Raw genomic sequence first — 22,766 nt, forward strand, 5'->3', positions numbered from 1 at the left:
AGGGGGGGCAGATTTCAGAAGCGAGGCGGAGAAGGACAAACACCCCAAAGTTTTTATTAAGCTGCTGAAGGGACCCCCAAACAGCAGAAGCCCCCTTGGGGACTCCCCTCCTCCAAATGCTCTCTTTGGCCAGCCAAGTGAGACAAGGACCCCTCCTGGCTCAGCTCTGCCCCCATGCTGAGGGCTGCCATGGGAGACCTCTGGGTTTCCTTTACTGAATGCAAATAGTGGGGAGTCCGAGAGGCCAGTGGCCTTTCTCCTTGGCCAGAAGGAAGCTGCAGGCCTGTGTCTTCCTGCGATGCCCCACCCAGCCACTTGTAGCTTTTCATGGAGGGACAAAGCTTTTCCTTTGGGCAAAGGGGGGAGATGGGGAGAACAGGGGTGCAGAGTCCAGGCCAAGGGCTTGCTCCACCTTCTCTTCGGAGCTCCCCAACATCCAAAGTCTGGCCAGGTCTCGTCCGCTGGCCCTCTTCATGGAGGCTTTCTCCCCCCCCCCCCCCCCGGTATTCCATTGTTAATCTTGGCCAGAATGCCCCCATCATCCTGGCCCTCAGTCTTCCCAGGTGGGTCATTTGGGAGAGGCAGCGGCGAGCAGGCAGAAGCCTCACCGGGCTTGTCTTCGGAGTGGAGGGGACGGTGGGTAGTGCCGGACTGGGGGCACATCGTAGTGGCTGGGGATGTGGCTGTTTTTGGGGGAATCGTAGTGGTTGGGGGGCATGGCTGGAGTCGCCTGCAAGACGCCTTCCGCTGCGGCTAAAAGGGGGAGAAGAGAGGGGAAACAGGAATGAGGGAAGATGAAGCGAGGCCCTTCCTGATTCCACACGGCTATCTCTAACCCATAATCCACCCCGACCCATCCTGGCATTGAGGAAGGGTCCTGGGTGCAGAAGAGCTTCTCGTACCTGACCCAAAGGGGTCAGGGGAGCAGGGAAGGACTGCCAAAAGACCTCCTCATCTTTTTTTGGAAAAAGAAAAAAATCCTGGCTGCCAACTGGACACCTTTCTGTAACTGGACGCTTGCTTCTTTTGACCCCCCCCCCCAAAGTTGCTTTGCCTCCATGAAAAGCCCCCTCATTGCCTCTGAAACCCCTGAGAAAGATTTCCCCCTTCAAAAACCATCCACCGCCTTCGGACTTCACCTTCCGTCTCACCCACCAAAGTTTCTTTTAACACGGAGTCCCCAAAGACGGGCTGTTTTATTATGATTATTACAGTTATTTTAAGCTGATCGCCATGAGCCTATCTTGTATTGTAATCTTAGGGTTTTGGGGGGGCTGAGTGAGTTTGTCTTTTGGAAAGAAACCAGGCCCAGAAAGGCAATAAATGTAGCTCGACCCTCCGGAGGGAGGCTTCGCTTCTAGGTGTGAACGCCACTTGGGCAGCCGGGCAGCCGGAACCGGCAGCAAAGGGGGTGGGGGGGCACCGTGGCTTGTGGGTATGGCAGGGGAAGGATACTGCAAAATCCCCATTCCCACCCCACCCTGGGGGGAAGGATATTGCAAAATCTCCATTCCCACCCCACTCTGGGACCAGCCAGAGGTGGCATTTGCCGGTTCTCCGAATTACTCAAAATATCCGCTATCGGTTTTCCAGAACCTGCTGGATTCACCCCCCCTCACCTGTGCCTTCCTCTTCCTTGATCTCAGAGCCGCAGGAGGGGTCCTCGAAGAGGCTGATCTCCGCGTAGGACTTCTCCCGCTTGGAGGAAGGGGGAGATTTCATCTCCATGTAGCTGGCCTCCGGCGCCTTCCCCGCAGGGCCCGGGTAGTCCTTGATGGTGGCGTAGGGATTCTCGCTGCAGAGGGAGCTGTCGCTGTGCCCCCAGGGGGCATCCTTGGTGTGCACTAGGAAGGGAAGAGGGCAGCCGTGGCATTTGCTGTGTCCTGCAAGCACAGCCAGGTTCCCCGAAGGCTCAGCCCAGCTTCTCTGGGGTTGTGGGAATGGGAGACAATGCTGGTGGACATCCTGGCTTGTTTCGGTGGACCAAGTAGGTTTCCAAGCCACCTCCCGTCCTCCAGCAAAGCGGGACCATCGCAGGCCACCAGCTGCAGTGCTTGAACCACCCAGCAGCTGTTCTCTGCCAGGTCCTGGAAAGTCCCCATCTTGACCCATTACCTTGGCAGCGGTATTTTCCGAGGCCATCCGTGTAGCTGCAGCTCCGGTCCAGGTAGCCTCCCCCTGCGAAAAAAGGCAGTTGTCCAATGAAGTGGGGTTTAAGAGGTGGGTGGGGGAATGTGCACAAGGAGCAGGAGCTCAGCTTCTCCAAACAACTCTCTTTTTGTGGGGTTTGGGGTCTTTTCCCATTTTCTCAAATCTTTATAAGAGAGGGCTCCGGAGTATCTCTTTGTAAGGGGGAGAGGCTCAGAACCCGCACGATTCTGCCACGTGGCAAGTGCTTCTGGGGCTGCAGAAGAGCAGCGGTTTGGACCAAGATGAGGAGGTGGGATGCTTAAGGTTCTCCCTGCCCCCCACTTCAGAGGAGGATCTGCAGGCACTCACCGTGGGCTGGGCTCCCCTGGCGGTGCTTCCAGTCACTGGGCAGAGTGGCGTTACAGTCGGCCCCGTAGAGTCCTGACCAGTCCCGCTCCAGACTCTGCGGAGTGGAGAAAACATTGGGGGTAAAACAGTGGTGAAATCCAATTTTTTTTTACTACCGGTTCTGTTGGCGTGGCTTGGTGGGCATGGCAGGGGAAGGATACTGCAAAATCTCCATTCCCACCCCACTCTGGGGCCAGCCAGAGATGGCATTTGCCAGTTCTCCAAACTGCTCAACATTTCCACTGCCGATTCTTCAGAGCCTGTCAGAACCTGCTGGATTTCACCCCTGGCGTAAAGGTTTGGAGAGGAAAGGTATCAGGAGAAGCCTCTGAATCAGGCAGAGCAGCCCCATTGAAGGGGGGGAGGGTCACTAATTCCAAGAAAATCAGGACATCCAGGAGAAGGAAAAAAACCTGAAGTTTTGAATACTTCGGGAGACAGTGAGGATAAAAAGGGGTCAGCTCTGGCATGGGTGCCCCTTGGATGTCATCAACCCCTGCCCCCCAACCCGCCTCTTTATGGCCACGGAGAGACTACCACCCACCTTATCAAGAAGAGTTGGGTGTTTTCTCAAGGGTCGTTGGGGGCTGGGGCTGGAATAGGGGAGACTCACCTTGCCAGGCTGATTGGAGCTGCTTGGGATGGTGAAGCTGGGGGAGCAGGGCGAGAGGGTGTGGTAACTGGGGTTCGAATAATAATGGGTGTAATTGGGGGGCACATCTGGAAAGACAAGAGCCATTGGCTTGAATTAGCATTCTTGGGAAGGCCACATGATTCGCACTCGTGTCAGGCACTCGTGTCAACCTGGGCACAGAGGTTGGCACACTGTAGTCGCCCCTCCAAGGGGTGCGGCCCCTCTCCTCTTTTAACTTGGTCCCGACCACCCTCCTGCGCCCAGCCCCAGCTCACCAGGGACGACATACTCCGAACTGTCCGTCCTGCCTGTGGTGTAGCCCACAGAGACATGTCGCTTCTCCTTCTCCTTCTGACACCGCCGGTAGCAAAAGAAAAGGACCAGCACGGCTGCCAGCAAAGCAGCCAGGATGATGATGCCAATCACGGCCCCCAAGGAAGGGTTGGCAGCTGGCGAGGCGGGAACCATGGTGAGGGGGTGATCGGGGCGGCCTGTGAATCATTTAATTGAGGAACAGGGCAATTCAGAGCCAGACTCAGGAGCCAGGGTCAGCCCTGCCTGTCCAGAGACCATCCCGCCACATCTGTGCCCTCTGGATCAGGCGTCTCCAAACTTGGCAACTTTAAGACTAGTGGACTTCAACTCCCAAAATTCCTCAGTGGGTGCTGGCTGGAGAATTCTGGGAGTTGAAGTCCACAAGTCTTAAAGTTGCCAAGTTTGGAGACGCCTGCTCTGGATGGTCAAAGGGGCTGTGTAGAGAGGGCGCCGGCACACACCCTGGCACAACCTCTTCTTCTCTTTGAGGATGGAGAGTCCTTGTCAACCACACCTCCAGGAAGAGAAAGGAGAGAAAGAAAGAGAAAGTAAAAGAAAGAAAGAAAGAAAAAGAAAAAAAGAAGGAAAGTAGAAAGAAAAAGAAAGAAGGAAAGTGAAAGGAAGGAAGGAAGGAAAGAGAAAAGAAAAGAAGAAAGAAAGAAAAAGAAAGAAAGAAAAAGAAAGAAGGAAGGGAGGGAGGGAGGAAGGAAGGGAGGAAGGAAAGGAAAGAAAAGAGGAAAGACAAGGGTATCCCAATTTTTGGTATGTTCACTTTGTTCATTCCTGTGCCCAGGGTCCCAAAGAGGACTCTGGAGAAGAGGGAACAGGATGGCCCACTTACCAGTCTCACAGTGGGCACCGGTGTAGCCTGAGGGGCACAAGCAGGACCCTGTGCCTGGGTCACAGAGGGCCCCGTGCTGGCAGTGGCACCGGGAGGTGCAGTTGTTGCCAAAGAAGCCGGAACTACAGCCTGCAAACATATTGGATCTGTTGCATTCATGGATTACACCAACCCAGAAAATGGCATTCGGGGGGTAAGGTGGGGACACCCCTAGAGGAGGCCCGAGTGGCCCAGTCCTGGCCAGACGGCCCAGTGGGAGACAGCCCCATTCCAGGACCCTCTCCCCCCACCCCAAAAGAGGGGCATCGTTGGATTCCTTGAGCTGGGCTTTGTGCCCATCTAACTCACGTTTTGCGCAATCGCTGCCCGTCCAGCCGGGCGGACAGTCACAGGAGCCGTCCACGGGGTGGCAGATGGAGTGATTGGCACACTTGCAGGGCACGGAGCACTTCTTGCCATAACGGCCCGGTTGGCAGGCTGCATTTGGGGCAGGGGATGGCAAAGAGGGGAAGGGGATTGCGGTCAGTCTGTGGGCAGGGATGGCACGGCTTCGAGGAAGGGAGAGACGAGCCTGGTTTCCATTTTTTGCCTTTAACAGCCAAGGCTGGCACTCTAGAGGGGTTTTAGCAGAGAGATGGGCGCTGCAGTTGGCAAGGGGGCTGTTTTTCCTCTGCCTGTCACCCCCCCCCCACAGCAGTTAAAATGGAGGCCTGGGGTCTCCAGAGGTGGGAGGTGATTCTGCCGCCCCAGAGAAGTTCACTTACGCCGTTGGCAGTTGGGCCCCCGGAAGCCTGGGGCGCACTCACAGATGCCATCCTTGGAGGAACAGCTGGCCCCATTCTTGCAGGAGCACAGCTGGCGGCACTGCTCCCCCCACAGGCCCTCCGCACACAGCTGGCTGCATCGGGGTCCTGGGGAGAAGGAGAGGGTCCCAGGGCAGTTGTCTCCACGGCCCCCACACCAATGGGGCTTCATAGGCTTCAGAGAAGGATCTGAATGGACTGTGCCTGCCCTGCCTGCCTATCCTTCAGCAGATGGGGTTGTAGCTCCCCCAGGTCTGCCTCAGCCCACCCACTCAGACCCCTCCTGACCTTTCCATCCAGGCAGGCAGTGGCATTGTCCAGTGACGGGGTCGCAGCCAGCAGCGTTTTCACAGGAACACTTCCGACTGCATCCCAGGCCGTAGGACCAGCCCTGGGCAGGAACAAGGGTGAAACAAGGAAGAGCAACGGCTGGCTGGCAGCCCCCCGATTATTACTGGTGGACTGATTGCTATGGGTGGTCTAGGATCTCCTGCTTGACTAGACAGGGACTTGGACTAGAAAACCTCAAAGGTCTCTTCCAACAACTCTGATGTTCTATCCGGACTTCCCCACTCAAGACTTGGTCACGGCCACCACCAGGCACTCCTTCCCTGGGAACGCTGCCCTTGGGGGCAACCCAGAGACAGATCCTTCAAGGACCATAAGCCCAAGACCCAGACGGGCTGGCATCCAAGCTCTTTGCCCTCTTACCGGGCATGGCTGCGTGCACTGGCTGCCTTGCCACCCAGCCACGCAGGTGCATCCTCCATCAATGGGATCACAGGTTGCTCCGTTGGCACAGAGGCAGGTTTGGTTGCAACCGCCCCCCCAGGTGCCTGAAGAGCAGGGGGCAGAACAGTCCACTCCCTGCCAGCCTGGAGGGGAGGAGAAGAGATTCACAGGAGGCCTCGTGTGCAGCGACTGGTGTGAGTTCTGGATTCTTTGCACACTCCTCCTCTCGCACAAGCAGTTGGAACTCACAAAGGAAGGTATCTCCCATCCCAGCAGCTCATGGGTGGCCCATCTTCCCGGGTAGACCACACAGGAACATAGCCAGGTGAGCTAATTCAACCTTATTCTAGAGCTCCAATAAGAGAATCTTGCCAATCTGAAAGTACAATTCTCCCGAGAAGCGAAGGAGGTTCTCTTCTGAGCCTCTTTCCGTTATGCAGCTGCAGTCTCAACCCAGGCAGCATCTCTTTGCCCGCCTCCCAAGATCTTACCCATCCCAGTGATGTCCTACCTTCCTTGCAGAAACAGGTCCCATCCACGAGAGAACAGCCCAGGGCGTTATGGCAGCTGCACTCCTGAGAGCAGTTCACCCCAAAAGTGTCATCCAGGCAGGGGCTGGAACAGTGCTTGTCCTGCCCAAGGTAAAAGTAGTCAGGTGATGCTGCTGACCCCCAGAAAACGCCCCCTCTAGACTCCAAGAGGCACTCACTGTATAGCCTGGTGGGCAGCTGCAGTGCCCTGTCTCGCCATCACAAGTGCCCCCGTTCAGGCACAGGCAGGGATCCTGGCATCTGAGGCCGTGGGATCCATGGGGACACGTCTCGTTGCAGTACAGGCCGGCCCATCCTGCCTTGCAGGTGCATTCTCCAGAGATGGGGTGACAGCTGTGGGGACAAGCCGAGAAATGATGCCCGTCCAGTGGGCTTATCTTGAAGAACCTGATTTCCCTATTGGGACCGCTCCAGTCTATCCCATCCACTGCGGGGGGGGCGGGGGAGGCAGGTTGGACAAGTGCCTCTGGACTGACCTCTGCATGTGCTGAGGATCACAGAGACAAGGAAACTGGCAGCTGAGGCCGTACAGCCCGGGGAGACATTTCCGCTCCTCGCAGTGGCTGCCATAGAACCCGGCTTCACACAAGCAGCCCCCACTGATGTGAAAACAATGGCCCCCGTTGGTGCAGTCGCAGGTCTCGTGGCAGTCCTGCCCATATTTGCCAATGGGACACTTCTCGCGGCATCTTGGGGAGGAGCAGAAGGGTAGAGAACAGAAAATACAACGTCTGCCAACATCGGTCAACTGCAGTGCTGGCCTAGAATGCTGGTCCGAGAGCATGGCTTGTGTCAACACAATCCATAAAATGGGGGTGGGGTGGGTGGGGGACTTCTGTTACAAGCCCACCACCACCACTGCAAGAGGTATCCTCTTGACCTTGATCATGCCAAGCCCAAGGAACCAAGAAGGACATGTGAAGTCACTTCTGAGTAGTTCTTTATAGTTGTTTGCTTACAGACAGAACCTTGCCAGACTAAAGCAATTATCCGCATAGCTGTCGAGGTGCTCTGTGAATTGCTAGGGAAGGTCCACCTTTGCCCTCTTCCTGCCTACCAGAGATTCCAAGCTCTGCCCTCTCTTTGCCCTCTGGGAAACAGCCCCTCCCTCCTGCGACTCTGGTCTACATTCCACAACAGATCTGCAGGGAATTCTCTCCAAGAGGGGCGTGGCTGCCAACAGCGTTGCACAACCTTGAAGAGTCATAAGTGCTCTCCTCAGCTCTTCCACATCCTCCTCAGAGTCAGAGTGGCCGCTTCAATCTTCCCCAGAAGCGTCTCCCTCTGCCTTCCCCATTGTTTGCAATTCCTGGACAGCAGCGGCAGAGTTTCCTTCCTCTTAGAGTTTAGGGGGAAACACGGACTCATCCGCTAACCATAGCCAACCTAATTGGCAAGGGGCTTCCTGCATGAAGGCTGACCGGGTTTACAAAGGGCCATTGCTACTTTTAGCAGAGACTGGGCGATTGGCCTTGGCAGGCGGGTGTGAAGCTGTCGGGGAAGAGAGCCCAATCAATGACAACTGCAGCTGGGCAGAAACTGCTGCAGGTGGCCACGGGGGATCATGCCGGGCATCGGGTGGACAATGCAGCTAAAGACAGGAGGTCAGTTTGGTGGGAGGAGAACCCTCTCCTTGGGGGAGCCTTGCAGGCTACGGAGCTGATCTCCGAAACAGATGCATAACACACGTCCAGTAAAGGAGGGCCCATCATCCCAGTGGAAAACAGTTTCCTTCTCAAGCTGCAGCTATTGTTAGAAAGTTTTGGGAGGAATGTGCCTTTTTTGTACTGAAATTGTGTGTCCTGCACAAAGGAGAACAAGCATTCTCTTGTGGGACATTCTGATTTTAGATTATCTTAGCTCTTTGTTGGTGTGAAATGTCCCAGGTTCTCCTGTATCTTAGTGTCTACTTCCTGAAGATCTTTGTGAACCTTCTTTGAACTTGTTCCAGCTGGTCTGGATCCAAGGCCCAGATGCCCGACTTGAGAAGTGGAATTGGATCACTTCCTTACAAAGAATCGGAAATGAGACGCCTGCCATCCTCAGCAGGCTGGCGGCCTGTGAAGACCATCATGAGGACTGACGAGGCCCCACAAAGAGCCCTACACTGCAGAAGGGTTACTCACTCCTCTCCCAGGTAGCCTGGCATACACCGGCACTGGCCCGAATCAGGATCACACTGGCCTCCATTGTGGCACCGACACTCTCCCTGGCAGCTGGAACCAAAACGCCCAGTGGGGCACCGGGTGGAGCAGATGTCACCCTGTGGGGGGAGAGCAGTCAGAAACTGCCTGGAGGGAGATTCAACCAACAACATGTGTCCAAATGGCAGGGAGATTTTGTCACATGGAACTGTGTTGTCAAACAGCCCTCCCTCCATTCCGTGTCTCTGTTCACATAAATAGGAAGGTAGAATCGATCCCAAAGAATTGGGGGTCCGCCTCCCTGTCCCTGCCCACCTACCATCCATCCAGGAGGGCAGGCACATTTGCTGGAGGAGGAAAGGTGGCAGACTCCCCCGTTCTGGCAGGGGCAGTAGGCTGGGCACTGGAATCCGTGGGTGCTGTTGGGACAGAGGATCTCGCAGCTGGAAGAGAGAGGGAGGGGAGTCCACAGGATGGGCTCAAGGCCACCGCTTGTACCAAGCTCATTGGGATCCACTTCAGGAAGAAATGAACCTCTCAGAGGCCCATCCTGCATCCAGTCCTGCTGTGGACAGTCAGAACAGCCCCTTCTAGACCTCCTCCCGCCCCACCCAGCGGACAAGACTTAAGTTTGTCTAGATCTTTAAAGTACATTACAGCCCCTAGTCCAATGTAGGTGAAGCTATTTCAGGGAGGGCAGTTAGTTGCTCTCCTGCAATTTCTGGTGCTGAAAAATTCACCAGTGGTGTTGCTCTGATGCCCCCATGTCTCTGGTGCCACCAGACCCTCGCTCTGCCCCCCCCCGAATGCCCCAGCTCAGCATTTCTGCCTTGTCTTCCCAGCCACTCACTGTGGCCCTGTGTAGCCAGGAGAGCAGAGACAGGCGCCGTTCACGGGGTCGCAGCCCGCTCTGTCCTGGCAATGACAATCCAACCGGCATCCTTGGCCGTAGGTCCCTGTGGCACAGGGCTCTTGGCACTCCTGCCCAAAGTAGCCAGGGGGACAAGCACAGGCCCCAGTCAGGGGGTCACAGCTGCCTCCATTCAAACACGTGCAGGGGCTTTGGCAGTCGGGCCCCCAGGATTGGTCGTTGCACTCTGGAGAGGAGAAAAAGAGGGTGTGCAATTCTGCAGGTCTCCTGGGGCCTTGATCCAACCTGCTTCTAGGATCATCGGCTGCCATCCTAGGAAGGCCAGACAGCTTGGTGTCCCCTCACCACAAATCTGCCTCAGTCAAGTGCCCTGAACGAGCAGGTCTAGACAAGGGGAAGGCCTGGCCAGTATCTGCCCAAAGACTGCTCTAGTTCCTGATGCTGCTTGCGGGCCAGCCCCTCTGACCCACCCCATGGCCCCCAGGTCTTTCCTTCTGAACTCTGGGCCCTGAGGACTGGCTCAAAGGGGATGACTCACCACTGGAGCAGTCTGTGCCCCTCCAGCCTTGCTCGCACTGACACTGGTCTGGAGCCACACACCGGCCATGCACGCACTCCTGGGCACACCGAGCTGCAGCCGAAAGACAGCATCACCTGCCAGTCCCTGCCTGACCTGCAGAACTGCTTCCCCTGGGACTGCAAGGGCCAAGCAGAGAATTAAAGGCTTGCATCCCTCCTGACCTCAACCCCAGGGACGGGAGGAGAAATCCAGGCTGTTTGCTCAACAGAAATGCAGAAGCAGCTTCCAGGATCTTTTGGTATTTCCCATTCTACTCTCTGGCCCTGGGGGAATCTCCTGGTGGTCTCCCATCCCATCCCTTTCCAGGGCTGGCTCTGCTTGGCTTCCTGAGCCTGCGTGTGCAGACCGTCTCCCCTTCCGCAGTGGCTCAAGGGGGGGGGAATCGCCATGGGGAGATGGGCTTACGGACACAGGTGTCACTGCTCTCGTAGAACCCCTCACAACACTGATGGCGCCTTCGGTAGTCTACTTTGACACCTTGCCGGTAGGCTGTCTTGTACAGGACTCTGAAAGCGCCAAGAGAAAAGGCTGCTGAGCACCGGAAGAGACCGGGACTCCATGCCACAGCCCAGCCTCGGGTTCCGCCCTGTCAGGTGGCAGGGCTCCGTGCTCACCTGTACTGAGGGCAGGTCTTTGCCCGTAGCCACGCTGGGCTTTTGCAGGGCTCCTTGGATTCCTGGACGAAGGGCTGCACGAAGGACTCTTTGGAGACGGTGGTGAAACTAGGGGGAACAACAGCAGCTTGAATTGGGGGAGGGAGGGGTTCAGCCATTGCTCCCCCACCACACAAATGCAGGGGCCTGACATGCCCAGGATGAGGAGAGAAATGGGGAAAGGAGCACTTCTCCAATTCCCTGTTCAGGAAGTTTTGATGTCTTCTGCCTCTGGGCACCTGGTCTTCCACGTATCCACCCCCATCTTTGCATTCCAGGACCCTTGCCTTGCCAGGGGGTCTCACCTCTCCCAGTAGCTGCAGACGTTGGGGTCCTTGGAGCGGAGCAACAGGGCTCGGTCCAGCTGCAGCCACAGCAACAGCAGGGAGTAACGGTAAGCCATCATCCTAAGATGGTCTGGAGGGAACAGAAAGGGGTCTGTGGTGATTGTAAAGGCATTTGATTTCACACCACCTGACTTCTGCCCTCCCTCCCTCCCTCCCTCCCTCCCTCCCTGGTGGCATCTTTCCAGCATGATGTCCACAAACACAGGAATGTCCGTGCGAAAACAGGAAACGCACAGAGCTGGGGCTTTCTCGCTGGCGGGGCTGGCATCCAGGCTGGAGCAACACCGAGACGTCAAACCAGGGGCGGGTTTCAAAACCCGTCGCTACTGGTTCGCTCATGGGTGCTCGCACACGCGTGCAACGCTTCTGTGCATGCGCAGAAGTGTCCGGGCGGGTGGGTGGAGCCTCCTGATGCTGCTGCTACCAGTTCACCCAAACCGGGGCGAACCGGTAGCAACCCACCACTGCCCCCAATGGTCCCCACAGAACAAGACAGGCTGTCTCCAAGAATCCAGAACCCACCACCGCCTTTGGACATGCCCAAAGGCAAGAAAATATTGGCCGAAAATACACACGTGGCTAGAAAAAGTGATAAAACAACATATAGACCTGAAACCTGAGATATTTTTGTGGGCATTCTACCAGAAAAATATGATAAAAAGACTGCATACTTGATCCTGCGTATACTAACTGCGACTAGAATTGTATTTGCACAATGAAAAAATGATCAGATCCCATCTAAGGGAAATGTAATTTTAAAAAATATTAGATTGTGCAGAAATGGACAGATTAACACTTTCTAATAAGGATAAAGAAGAAACTGAATATTTTTTGATATGGGACACATTTTATCAATGGCTAGATAACAGAAATAGAAGTTAGAAACGAGGAGACGTAAGTGAAGGAAATGGGATAGAAGAGAGGGGTTAAAGAAGATGATGTTAAAGTTAAGTATTAACCTTATTATACTATTATACTATCAATATGATGGTGATGATCTATTACAACAAAGATGTATAATATGACTATTGGAACACAATTGTACCCAGAATACACACTGTTTCGATGAAAATTGAAAGTTATATGAATAAAACAGGAGAGAAAAAACGAGAGAGAAACCACGGCTGCCCAGAAAAAGGTTGGATGTTGGAAAGGAGCTATCCAATAAGCATGGAGGAGGAGCAGAGAAGGACGGGGGGGAGGGCGGGGGGGGGAGGCTGGGGGGGGGGATGTGGTTCCTTGTGAGGACTGGAGACGCTCAAGTGGTCTGGATGAAACCTTCATCCAGGCACTGCGGAAGACCTGAGATGTGGAGGCCACATCAACAGAAAATCTGCTTTGTTCCCCTTGTTCCTTCGGTTCCAAAGTCCCAGTTTAGAGATACGATGTCAGTTTGAAACAAAAGCTGGAAGACCCTCCTGGCTCTGGAAGGCGGCGCCTGCAATTTTAAGCTTGAAGCCCCCTCCCCCCCTTTCACAAACTTAATTCCGCAACTGTGGAATCTTTTTCCTAAGCCCAGGCCTGACCACTGACCCCAGTCAGTTTCTCACGGCTTGAGACTGCCGGTGGTTTTCCACATAGGAAAAGTTTACTTGCTTAGATGGCGCCAAACAAGCTCCTGTTACCAAACATCGGTTCCCACCGCTGGCAGTGAAGGAGTTAAGCCTCCTCCCCTCTCTGGACGTGCTCTCCCTGCCCCCCCCCTTTGGCAACAGGGCAGAGAAGCATCCATCCACTGGGTCCAATTCCCTTCGTCCCCTTTGCTGAGGCAGCAAAGTTTTGCAACCCCTTCCTGGCTGTTGGGGGGGGGCTCCTACTGCCCTGGGCTGGGTCTCCCAGGAGCCCCAAAATGAGAGGGGGAAACATGGGTTGGGAGGGGAGGGGAGGGGAGGGAGGGAGGGATGGTCTGGGCCTCCCTCTTCTGCACCCTTCCCAAAATTTGCACCCAAATGTCTGAAGAGCCATCTCTGCCCAATGACCTGGGGAGTTTCACAGAAATGCGCCTGGACGCAGGACAGAACCAGAGGCAAGGGTTGAGGGACCACTCCCCCCCAGTGCCCAAAACCCAGCAAAAGTCAAATCCTGCCATCGGTGGAGACCCACCGGCTGGCCATCCATGTTCCTCCTTTGCCAAGAAAAGCCAAGGAGGGCCAGTTTGCTCGGCTTTCCCGCCCATCCAGTCCAGAGACCACCCGTGTCTCCAGGAACATGCAGAGGAGGAGAAGGAGAGCCCCCCCTCCACTGTTTGCAAAGCTGGAAGCAGGGGAGTCCCTGGGGAAGGGCGGGCTGCTTGCATTACAGCCCAAGACAGGCCGGGCCGTTTGGAGGCTTCTCCAAGACTTGGGGAGCCTGTGGCAGCCCACGCACACACGTCTTTGCAAGCAGGACCAGGCTCCCGTCCAGGGCCCTTCCTTCGAAAGGCATGCTGGGGCTGCCCCCCCCTCCCCAGATCCAGCCCATCTGAAGTCTTTCAACCAGGAAGGAATCCAGTTGTAACTTTTCTAGCAAGGGTGTCACTCCCACAGCTGGAGCTACACAAACCACCTCCGCAAAGGCCCACTGCTGGCTCTCTTCCACCTTGCCAGGACCCAGCCCCACTCCCAAAACAGGTGGGGCTCCCTTTGCCCCCCTGCCAGTCCCTGGATGGGGCTCATCTGGAGAGAGAGAGAGAGAGAGAGAGAGAGAGAGAGAAGGAGGACAGGGAGAGAGAGACAGAGAGAGACGCGCTGCTCCTCAGCCTGGCTGCAAACAGGAAATGACCCTGATGCTCTGCAATTGGAGAGTGTGGGAAATGGAGCTGATCTCCCCTTTGCAAGCCAGGACTTCCTGGCACATACACACCCCTGCATGTGTGGGGCAGGCAGAAAGGAGGGCAGCCATGCCGCCTCACCTGAAGATGGAGGCAGCCCCTGGATGGTAGGAGGCAAAGCAGGATGGGACTTGGCTTGTACTGGATGCTGGGGCGGGGGGGTGGGAGGGAGCACCGGGTGATCTTAGGGCTGCAGGGTAGAGCAGGAGGCCGAAAAACAGTCTGCAAGAAGATGCGGGCTGGTGCACGAGGGAAGTAAAGGCTTACTCTGACCAGAACTACGGCAGTCTTTGCTTTGCCTGCCACCTGTGTGTAATTGCACAGAGATGTTCCTGCAAATCTCCCAGATCACCACTGCTCTGCGTCTCCATTTCTGCAGGCAGGATAAACTATGGAAAGGATAAATGGGGTACTTAAAACACCCCACAGAGCAAGGAAGATCTGGGTGGGCGGGAATGTTAATTGCTGGGATTTCAGAAAAGAGAGAAGGGGAAACTAGGGGGGGTTGCCTCCCCCAAACACATGGGACAGCATAGTATCAATCTGCAGCTGGAAGGCTTGGCTGTGAGGCCTGTGCTGAGCCCCTACACGGCCTGCAAGGGGTGGGGGTTGCGGGGGTGGGAGGGAACAAGGCGAGGCAAGAGCAAAGCTGGTTTGAGTTAAAGCCGCAGCCTGGAGCATCCCTGCATGGGAACCGGGGCAGCCAAAATGGACTCGATTGCAGGAAAGATTTCTCGGAAGACACGGGGATGTCTTGGGGGCTGCAAGAGCCCACCCTGGGCTCCCCTTCTCCTTGCCCCATCATGGATGGGGCCTGCTTGGCCAGAGGGGGAGGTGAGCTTTTAAGCCCTGATCTCTCCACAGTCTCAAGTGCTTTGGAAACAAGACACAAATGGACCCAAAACAGCAGGAACGGCACAGCACGGCATGGCAGCGGGAGGGAGGGCACCCGGCAGCTGACTCACAATCGGCCCCTCTGCAAACTCAGCCCCAGCAGAGTGGAGATTGGGCCGCCTGGGAGCTGTTTGCTGAAAGGAGGCAGACGGAGGTCTGCTCTGCCCCTCAGAAGAGGGGACTCCAGTCCTGGGTTCAAGGCCCGGGGAAGACCGTGGAGGATGGTGCTTCCCAAGGCTTTGCCATCCCAGGGCCTCATCGTCCCCGCTTGCAGCTGCCTCGATGCCTGGGCCAGTCTTCATGACTTCATTGCAGGAAAACGCCCCCATTCAGGGTGTTTGCCAAGCACACGCAGGGCAGGCATGTTGGGAGAGGCAGGCAGGCAGGCAGGCTTGACCTCTCAGGTGTTTCAGTTCACAGCCTGGAACGGGCACCTTAGAGGGCTGCCAAGCGAGTCCCCATCCTCAAACGGTAATAGAACAATGGCTCTGCCACCAATTTTAAAATCCTCCCTTCGCCCCAAACGCCACAGGGGTGCCAGCCAGCCCCTGTTCTGAAGCGGGGGGGGGGGGAGATGTCCTCCTTGCTCCTCCCTCCTGGCCTCCCCTCTTTCCTGCCCCACAGATAGAAAGCTCCTGTTTACACCCCCCAAAGCCTCATCGGATTCCCCATCCGGCTTCCTGTTTATCAGAAAGGAGCAAGGAGGGATGTCAGCCAGAGGTGGCCGAGCGAGGCTGGAGAGGCATGTTGGACCTGCTGGACCTCTGCTCTCCAAGGGTCACTCTCGGCTCCACTGCCCACATCGTGCCTGCCATCATGGGCCTAGCCAAGTTCACCTAACCCAGTTCTCCGTCAAAATAGAATAGAATAGAATAGAATAGAATAGAATAGAAAATAGAATAGAATAGAATAGAATAGAATTTTTAATTGGCCAAATGCGATTGGACACCCAAGGAATTTGTCTTGGTGCATAGGCTCTCAGTGTACATAAAAGAAAAGATACCTTCATCAAGAATTCTAAGGTACAACACTTCATGATAGTCATAGGGGACAAAGAAGCAATCAGGAAACTATCAATATCAATATAACACCTGCCCTCTTTGCAGCCCCCCCTCAAGCGATCCATGGGGGCGGGGGGCGGGGGGCAGGGGAGAAGGTCCCTCTCTCAAGGCTGATTTCTGCTTGATCTCCCGAAGGACTCTCCCGAAGGCAGAGCTAATCTCCCTGGCAAGTTAGTGCCTGTGGTTTTCTAAGAGCCCTGCTGCCCAGAGATAAGCCTTTCTGGTGAGCTCGCGGGGCATTTTTAGATGGCACGTCAAACTAACCCTTCGCCACAACCTCAACCTTCCTCTAGGAAACAGCTGCATTTTCAACGGATGAGTAATGGATTCTGGAGGGAATTGAACCCAGGACTTCCTCGACCCCACCCAGCCTGGTCAGGGATGGAAGCTATTTGCTAGGACTGGAGGTAGAAGGCAAAGAGGATTCCTGGGGGATGGGGGTGGGCTGAGAAAGATGGAATGGCTTAAGGGCACAGCCCCAGAGGTGCCAAAGTGTTCCTTTTGGAGACACGAAAACCCGTTCACATGTACAACATTGTCATCCATTCTGGCTTCAAACAAGCAGCTCTCTGAGAGACTCCTGTGGCTCCGAGCAGAGACCCCCAAGTGGGTTTGGGGCCCAAGGGAGGCTTCGGGTGGGCCACACCCAGATTAAAAGACTGCTAACGTCTTTGGAAAAAAACACAGCTTCACAGAAGGAAAGGGAAATAATTCTACCTATCGTGCCAACAGTTCCAGCTCTGTCTGCTTTGGGAAGGACAGTCTCCTGGGGGGTGGCCAAGGCAAGGGCAGTGCAGCCAGATGCCCCCTTCCAAGCTGGCCAAGGGGAAGCCCTGCACTCTGTCCTGATTGGCAGATGAGCTCTGGGCCCAGGCATTACGGTCTCCAAGTTCAACACCCCCCCCCAAAACTTACCTCCTTGAGCCTCCGTGGTGAGTCCACCCAAAGGCAGGGGTGGGGGTGGGGGTTCTGGCGGTGGGCTGCTCGTTCTCACTGCTCCTCTCCCAGGAGCCCCTTGTGTCCAGCAAGAGGCCAAATCTGGTCCCAGCCTCGGAGGAGGCCCGAGAGGGGCATCCCGGCCCTTCAGGGTCTTCCCGGGCTGAGTTGGGTGGCCGAGCGCAAGAGAAGTGTGAACATGCAATCGGAGAGGAGGGGGACAGCGAGGCAGGAAGGGGCCGGGTTCAGCTGGCGCCTTCAGGAAGCTTTGACGAGGAAGCTGAATGGAGAGAAACAGCAACAACAACAGAAAAAAAAATAGTAATTTTTTTTGGCAAGAAAGCCAAAATGTTTGGCAAAATGCAAACTCTGTCCTGAGAAACTTGCCTGAAAGCAGCCCAGCAGTAGGAGTGCAAGATCTGGGGTGGCCCAGGGACCGTCGGGGGTGGGGTGGGGGGTACAGTGCCCCTCCCCCATCCTGCGGCGCAACGGGCGGTAGGGAGGCTGGACGTTGGAGCCGCCCATCCTGCCTCAAAACTAGCCCTGGGCAGAAACTGTGACCCAAAAAGGTGCCTTGATCCGTGGAATTTAATGCTTAATAGTTCAGCAAAACTTCCTTGCAGCTGCCGCTGAACATGGGGGGGGGAAACCAATGGTATCAGGAGCCCCCTCCCCAAGGCAAAGTGGAAACAGAAACCACACCCCCACCCCGTTCGCTCCCCAGGATATAAACTGTGTGATTTTTCCCAGTGAAGCTTTTGTGTCTCTAGAGTATTTTAAGCAGCTCAGCAGGGCTGCTCTAGTTGACACTGGGCAGGCGGAGATCACCAGGAATTCGGGGAGGGGGCTTTTGCAAGGACAAACAGGGGCGCCCTTTAAAGATTGCTAGAACTCAGCACCTGGAACAGCTCCCGACCCTGTCCGCAGAGGAGGCAGCAGTCCCAGTCAGCCGAGACCCCTTTTTGGGAAACATGATGTCCCCAATTCTCCCCTCTTGCTGGGGTCCTCTAAGAGGAGTGGGGGTCTCTCAAAGGCAGCGGCTGTGAAGGGAGGGGCCGGGATTGGTGGAGGGGGGGGGGAAGGAGAGGTGATGCGGCTGAGGGCTACAACCAGTTGCCGCGGCCTCCACCAGGGGGCAGCAGAGACCCAGGCTATGCCAACCTGCCTGGCCTCCCGGAGACTCCGTGCCAGTTGAGCTGAACCCTGCAGGTGATGCCCGCGGCCGCATTTACCGAGCCTCGGCCTTGAGGGTCCAGCTCCTCCCTTGGCCTCGCCAGGGTCCTTCTGGCTGGCCTCACAGGACCCCAAAGCAGGGGGGGAAAGCTCCCGGTTGGGCTGACCCAGGAGCGATGGTGGCGGGTGGTTCAGAGAACCGGTAGCAAAAATCCCTCCCCCCACAGCCATGCCGAGTTGAGCCACGTGATCTCTTTTTTTTTTACTCCTAAAAGCATTTTTTTAAACAGCCTCTTCGGCTGAGGTGCCTGATTGTCAGAGGCTTTTTAAAAAAACTTTTAAAAGCATTTTTTAAAAGGTAAAAAAGCTAAAGCCTGCTAGGCAAAAAATGGGGGGGTCGGGGGTTCGTTTGAGAGGGAGGGAGGGAGGGAAAAGGAGAGGAAGGAAGGACTACAAGCCTGGCACTAGATGCAGCTTCAGAGGATAATCCAGGCTGGAAGGGACCTGGAGGTCATCTAGTCCAACCCTGCTCCAGCAGGACATTGTTAGTGAGTTTCTGTCTTTTGAGCCCCCAGCCACGCCCACAGAACCGGTAGGAAAGAAATTTAGATTTCACCACTGCCCCAAAGTATACTGGGCCCATGTCCACCTCCGGTCCATCCTTTGGGGCCAGATCCATTCACACAGGCCCTTTTGCAGGGGGTCCGAATCAACGCTTCTGCAGGATGGGGTGGGACCCCTTCATCCCCCTGTGCAAAGATTCCCATGCAAAGATGGCAGGTGTGGCTCTACCAAGATCAGCCGTGGAGGCGGGTGGGGAATGCAGCCAGAAGACCTGGACTTATGTCAGTGCCAGGCATGGCCTGAGAGGAGGGGGTCCGTTTCTGAAGGCACTCCAAGAGATGGAGGAAATGCCCGGCATCAGAGGGTCTTCTCAGTGGTGAAATCCAAATTATTTTACTACCGGTTCTGTAGGCGTGGCTTGGTGGGCGTGGCATGGTGGGCGTGGCAGGGGAAGGATACTGCAAAATCTCCATTCCCACCCCACTCTGGGGCCAGCCAGAGGTGGTATTTGCCGGTTCTCCGACCTACTCAACATTTCCGCTACCGGTTCTCCAGAACCTGCTGGATTTCACCCCTGGGTCTTCTCCTCCCTGGACGTTCACCCCCAGACCGGCCACTCCAGCCGCTCTCCCGCTTCCCCAGCTGCAGAGGACAGATGTCAGCCCCCCCTTCCTAATTGCTTCCCCCTTTAGCCTAAGAAGTGGGTAACGATTTCCACATTCCAGAGGTGCTGTCTCTCTGCAAGGCGATCTCCCATCACCGGGGCGGCCATTAGTTACAATTAGCCCGGCAGAAGGGGAGGGGGCTTGATGGATGGGCTTCTGGGTGTTTCATGGCGGAGAGAGGGAGGGAGAAGAGGAAGAAGGCCATCAAAGGGCCATCAGGCCCCGGGGAGCGTTTCAGGACCTCATCCAGCTGCTCCCCACCTCTGAGGCTTCCTCATCTTCCCCCCCTCCCCTCCAGGAACCTTCAAGCTCTAGCATTTCCTGGCTCTCTCTCTCTCCCCCTCCCCCCAGCAGATGATTTTCCTTCTATGGTCCTTAATTATAATTTTGAGGGGGAGACATTAAGGAAGTGGGCAGAAAGGAGCAGTAGGACCTCTTGCAGTTCTGGCTGCAAAATGCCTAGAGGCCACCTGAGCCAGGTGAGATTACCTGACAACTGTTACCTGTGGCAGCCTCTTTTCCTCCAAACCAGGTCTCTCCTCTGTCGGCTAGTCTTCGGGGGCTGCTAGCGCCTGAGATGGGGACAGTATAGTGTGTGCAGCGGGCTAGGAAGTGGGCCAAAGACCCTCCCCAATGGGTGGGCTGGCTGTTCCCTCCTGCACCCTCCCAGCTCTCTTATGCCAAGGGCAACCGAAGACCCTTCCTCAGCACTTCCAAGCTGCCCTGCGGAACTCCTCTGAAATGGAAAACCTTCTGGAGCCGGCCCACTCCCTCTCCCATTAACCCTGCAGCAATGGGTGAAATCCAGCAGGTTCTGACGGGTTCTGGAGAACCGGCAGCAGAAATTTTGAGCAGTTTTGCAATATCCTTCATTCAGGAGTGGGGAGGGAATGGAGATTTTGCAGTATCCTTCATTCAGGAGTGGGGAGGGAATGGAGATTTTGCAGTATCGTTCCCCTGCCACACCCACCAAGCTACACCACACCCACCAAGCCACACCCACAACCGGCAGTAAAAACAATTGGATTTCACCACTGCCCTGCAGGACTTCCATCAGTGAACAACCAGGAGGGGGAACGGCTCCCCCTTTCCTCTCCCTAACCTTTCCTGGGCAAACCTCTGGGTCTCCCTCTCTCCTGTCTGATGCCCCATGGCTCTCTCTCTCCCCTCCGCTGCTTGCCCTAGGCCCTTTTCCGGGGGCGGGGGGGGGCATCTCTGCTAAAGGGATGTGGGGAGAGTTAAAATGTCTCTGGAACAGCAATGCAGAAGACACCACCACCCCTTCCCCCCCCTTCAGCTTCCTCTCTTCCTGTGGGTGGAGACCCCACCTGGCATATCTTAGGGGGTCTCCGGCCTTCTTTGCAGTGACTGTGTCCCTGCTAGTCATGGTCCCTCGGCTGTTTCTCCCCCACTCACCCCATCTCCTGGTTGCCCAGAGCCAAACGCGGGCATCAAGCCTGGCAAGGATGCCCTTCTTTCTTTCCTGCAGCCCCTCCACCACTCCCATCTCCCCCCTCCATATCCGGGCCCAAGGGAAGCCCCCTCTTAATCGCCCCTTGCTCCCTTTCGCCTTCTCTTCTCTCCAGCCCCGCGTGGCTTTGTGTCATTTATCAATACCGCAAACCCAGCCAGGAGCTGCACTCTGAAACTTAACGCCATCCCCTGCCCGTCTCTGTGGGGCCTTTTCCCACCCCAGCCCAGGGGTGGGGAAGGAGAGGAGGAAGGTTCATGCCGGCTGGCTGCCAGGGCAGTGATGACGGAGAGGCTTCCCAGGGGCTGAATCGAGTTTCACCCACATCTGCCTGGGCAGAGAGAAGCCCTGGGGGTTCATCCGCAGCTCAGCCAGAGGCCCTGCCAGCCAGTGCCCACTTTCAGGGGCTTTGGGGAGATGCCCTGGCTGGTTACGCCCCCCCCAGCGCGCAGCTGATCTCCTGGATTGCCAGGGGCTGCTGATTCTTGCTCCCTTCCGACCCACAACTGAATATCAGTAGTCCTAGAGCCTCCGTGACCCCCCAAATGCTCTGCTTCTTCCATGGATGCCAATTGCCAGTTTGCCAAGTTTGGCTCAAGGATATAAGAACCACAATCTGAGGGAGCGATTGCGTACCATGCTGTGGAGTTTCTTCTTGAGGCTGGCAGAAATCATCTTGTGGGCACCCCCTTCTGCATCGGGCCCTTGGTGCCCGTTCTGCCCCTGAGCGGGAAGGGAGGTCCACTGGCCCACTGAAACAAACACCACAGCCCCCCCCACCGTCTCGCCTTTGGCGACAAGCAAACCGCCCTGTTTATCACTCAGATGAAATCAATTCGGCCCCATTAGACCCATCCAGGCCGCACTGAGCCCAGCTGGGCATGAGTCTCTGCCCCCATTTCCCCCACAGATGTGATTACCGAGGATTCAATAAGGCTTTTGATTAGATGAAGGTGTGCATTTTCTTTCTCTCGGGGGGCCAATCACTCTTGCTGTCGCCCCCAATCAGCCGAGAAAGGCAGAGACGTGGCTGGCAGCTGAATCGGAACGATCTCCTGCCCAGATCTGGTGGGAAGAAGGACCGAGGGGGTGCCCTCCGCGTCTTTGCACAGGGGGTCCGCTAAGGGACGGGAGGCAAGGAGGGGGGCTATGGGAGAGAATGGGACCCCTTTCCTTTGACGGAGACCTGGCAGACTCTCCTTGGAGAGCCAGTCTTCTGGGTGTGTGTGTGAATAATCAGAGAAAGAAGTGAAGATGAACTGGATCCCCCCCCCCCCCCGCCTTGAGACCAGACAGATCCCTGGAAGAGATCACTCAGAATGAGCCTCCAGGTCTGGCCTCTCATTCCATTCATGGAAAAATGGATTTTCGTTACAGGAAGATTCGGATAACAGAATGCTGGGAAAGACATCTTAAAAGCCAAAACAGTTAAGAGAGGGAGATTGGAAACCAGAGACATTCTTGTTAGGAATATTTACCAGACATGATACCAAAGACATAAAATACTTAATCTTACATATCATAAGAGCCGCAAGAATTTCATACGCACAAAATTGGAAAAAAGGAACTACACCAACAGAGGAAGAACTGATAAAGAAGATCTTAGATTGTGCCGAGATGGACAAAATAACAAAAGAAATTAAAGCAAAGGAAGACACAGAATATTATGTAATATGGGATAAAGGGAACAAGTGGCTGGAGACTAGAAAAAATGAATCCTGATGAAAGGGGAGAAACAATAAGTGCAAGATGTATGTGAGATAGTATATAAAATGTACAAATTTAATATTGTAAGTGATAGGAATTATTGAGTAATAAGGGATAATGGGACAAGAAGGATGTAAAGATTATAAAGGGAATTTGGAGAAAATGTCAACATTAGGAGATCACTGCTACGAAACAGTTGTAAAAAGGGAATATACGTTATGTGTTTTGTGTTTGTCATGTTGTGTTATGAATAAAAGTTTAAAAAAAAAGAGAGAGGGAGCGCAATCCTGCGGGGCCAGGATCTTTCCGAGGTCTCATAATTAGGGGTCCTGCACTGAGCAGGGAGCTCAAAGGCTCTTGTGGCTTCGTAACTCCAAGCCGAATTTGTGCCTTCTTGAGAAGCGGCAGAGATAGAAGGGAAAAACCAGAGGGCCTGGCTTTGGTTGGGACCCCCAAATTTAGAACAAGCAAAGGAAG

At 55.4% G+C, this 22,766-nt stretch overlaps 1 protein-coding gene across 2 annotated transcripts; it reads right to left on the reverse strand.

The window, feature by feature from the left end:
• Positions 1–31: 31 nt before the first annotated feature.
• Positions 32–17,249, reverse strand: PEAR1 (platelet endothelial aggregation receptor 1). 2 transcript variants are annotated; one of them, XM_058160521.1, is made up of 23 exons: positions 17,097–17,249; positions 16,689–16,989; positions 10,968–11,079; positions 10,624–10,731; positions 10,415–10,515; positions 9,968–10,060; positions 9,409–9,655; positions 8,878–9,001; positions 8,541–8,677; positions 6,891–7,103; positions 6,573–6,747; positions 6,375–6,495; positions 5,843–6,006; positions 5,420–5,522; positions 5,093–5,239; positions 4,677–4,805; positions 4,329–4,457; positions 3,448–3,663; positions 3,152–3,258; positions 2,500–2,593; positions 2,116–2,178; positions 1,620–1,844; positions 32–753 (listed from the first exon to the last, which is right to left on the reverse strand). In XM_058160521.1, the coding sequence occupies exons 1-23, from the start codon at positions 17,232–17,234 to the stop codon at positions 605–607; spliced, it is 3,396 nt and encodes a 1,131-aa protein (XP_058016504.1). In that variant the 5' UTR covers positions 17,235–17,249; the 3' UTR covers positions 32–604. The 2 variants fall into 2 exon arrangements, with proteins under 2 accessions (XP_058016504.1, XP_058016502.1); XM_058160519.1 differs by having other exon boundaries at positions 10,968–11,100.
• Positions 17,250–22,766: the final 5,517 nt, after the last annotated feature.

This window comes from Ahaetulla prasina, chromosome 17 (genome assembly GCF_028640845.1).
Source record: "Ahaetulla prasina isolate Xishuangbanna chromosome 17, ASM2864084v1, whole genome shotgun sequence".
Lineage (NCBI taxonomy): Eukaryota > Metazoa > Chordata > Lepidosauria > Squamata > Colubridae > Ahaetulla > Ahaetulla prasina.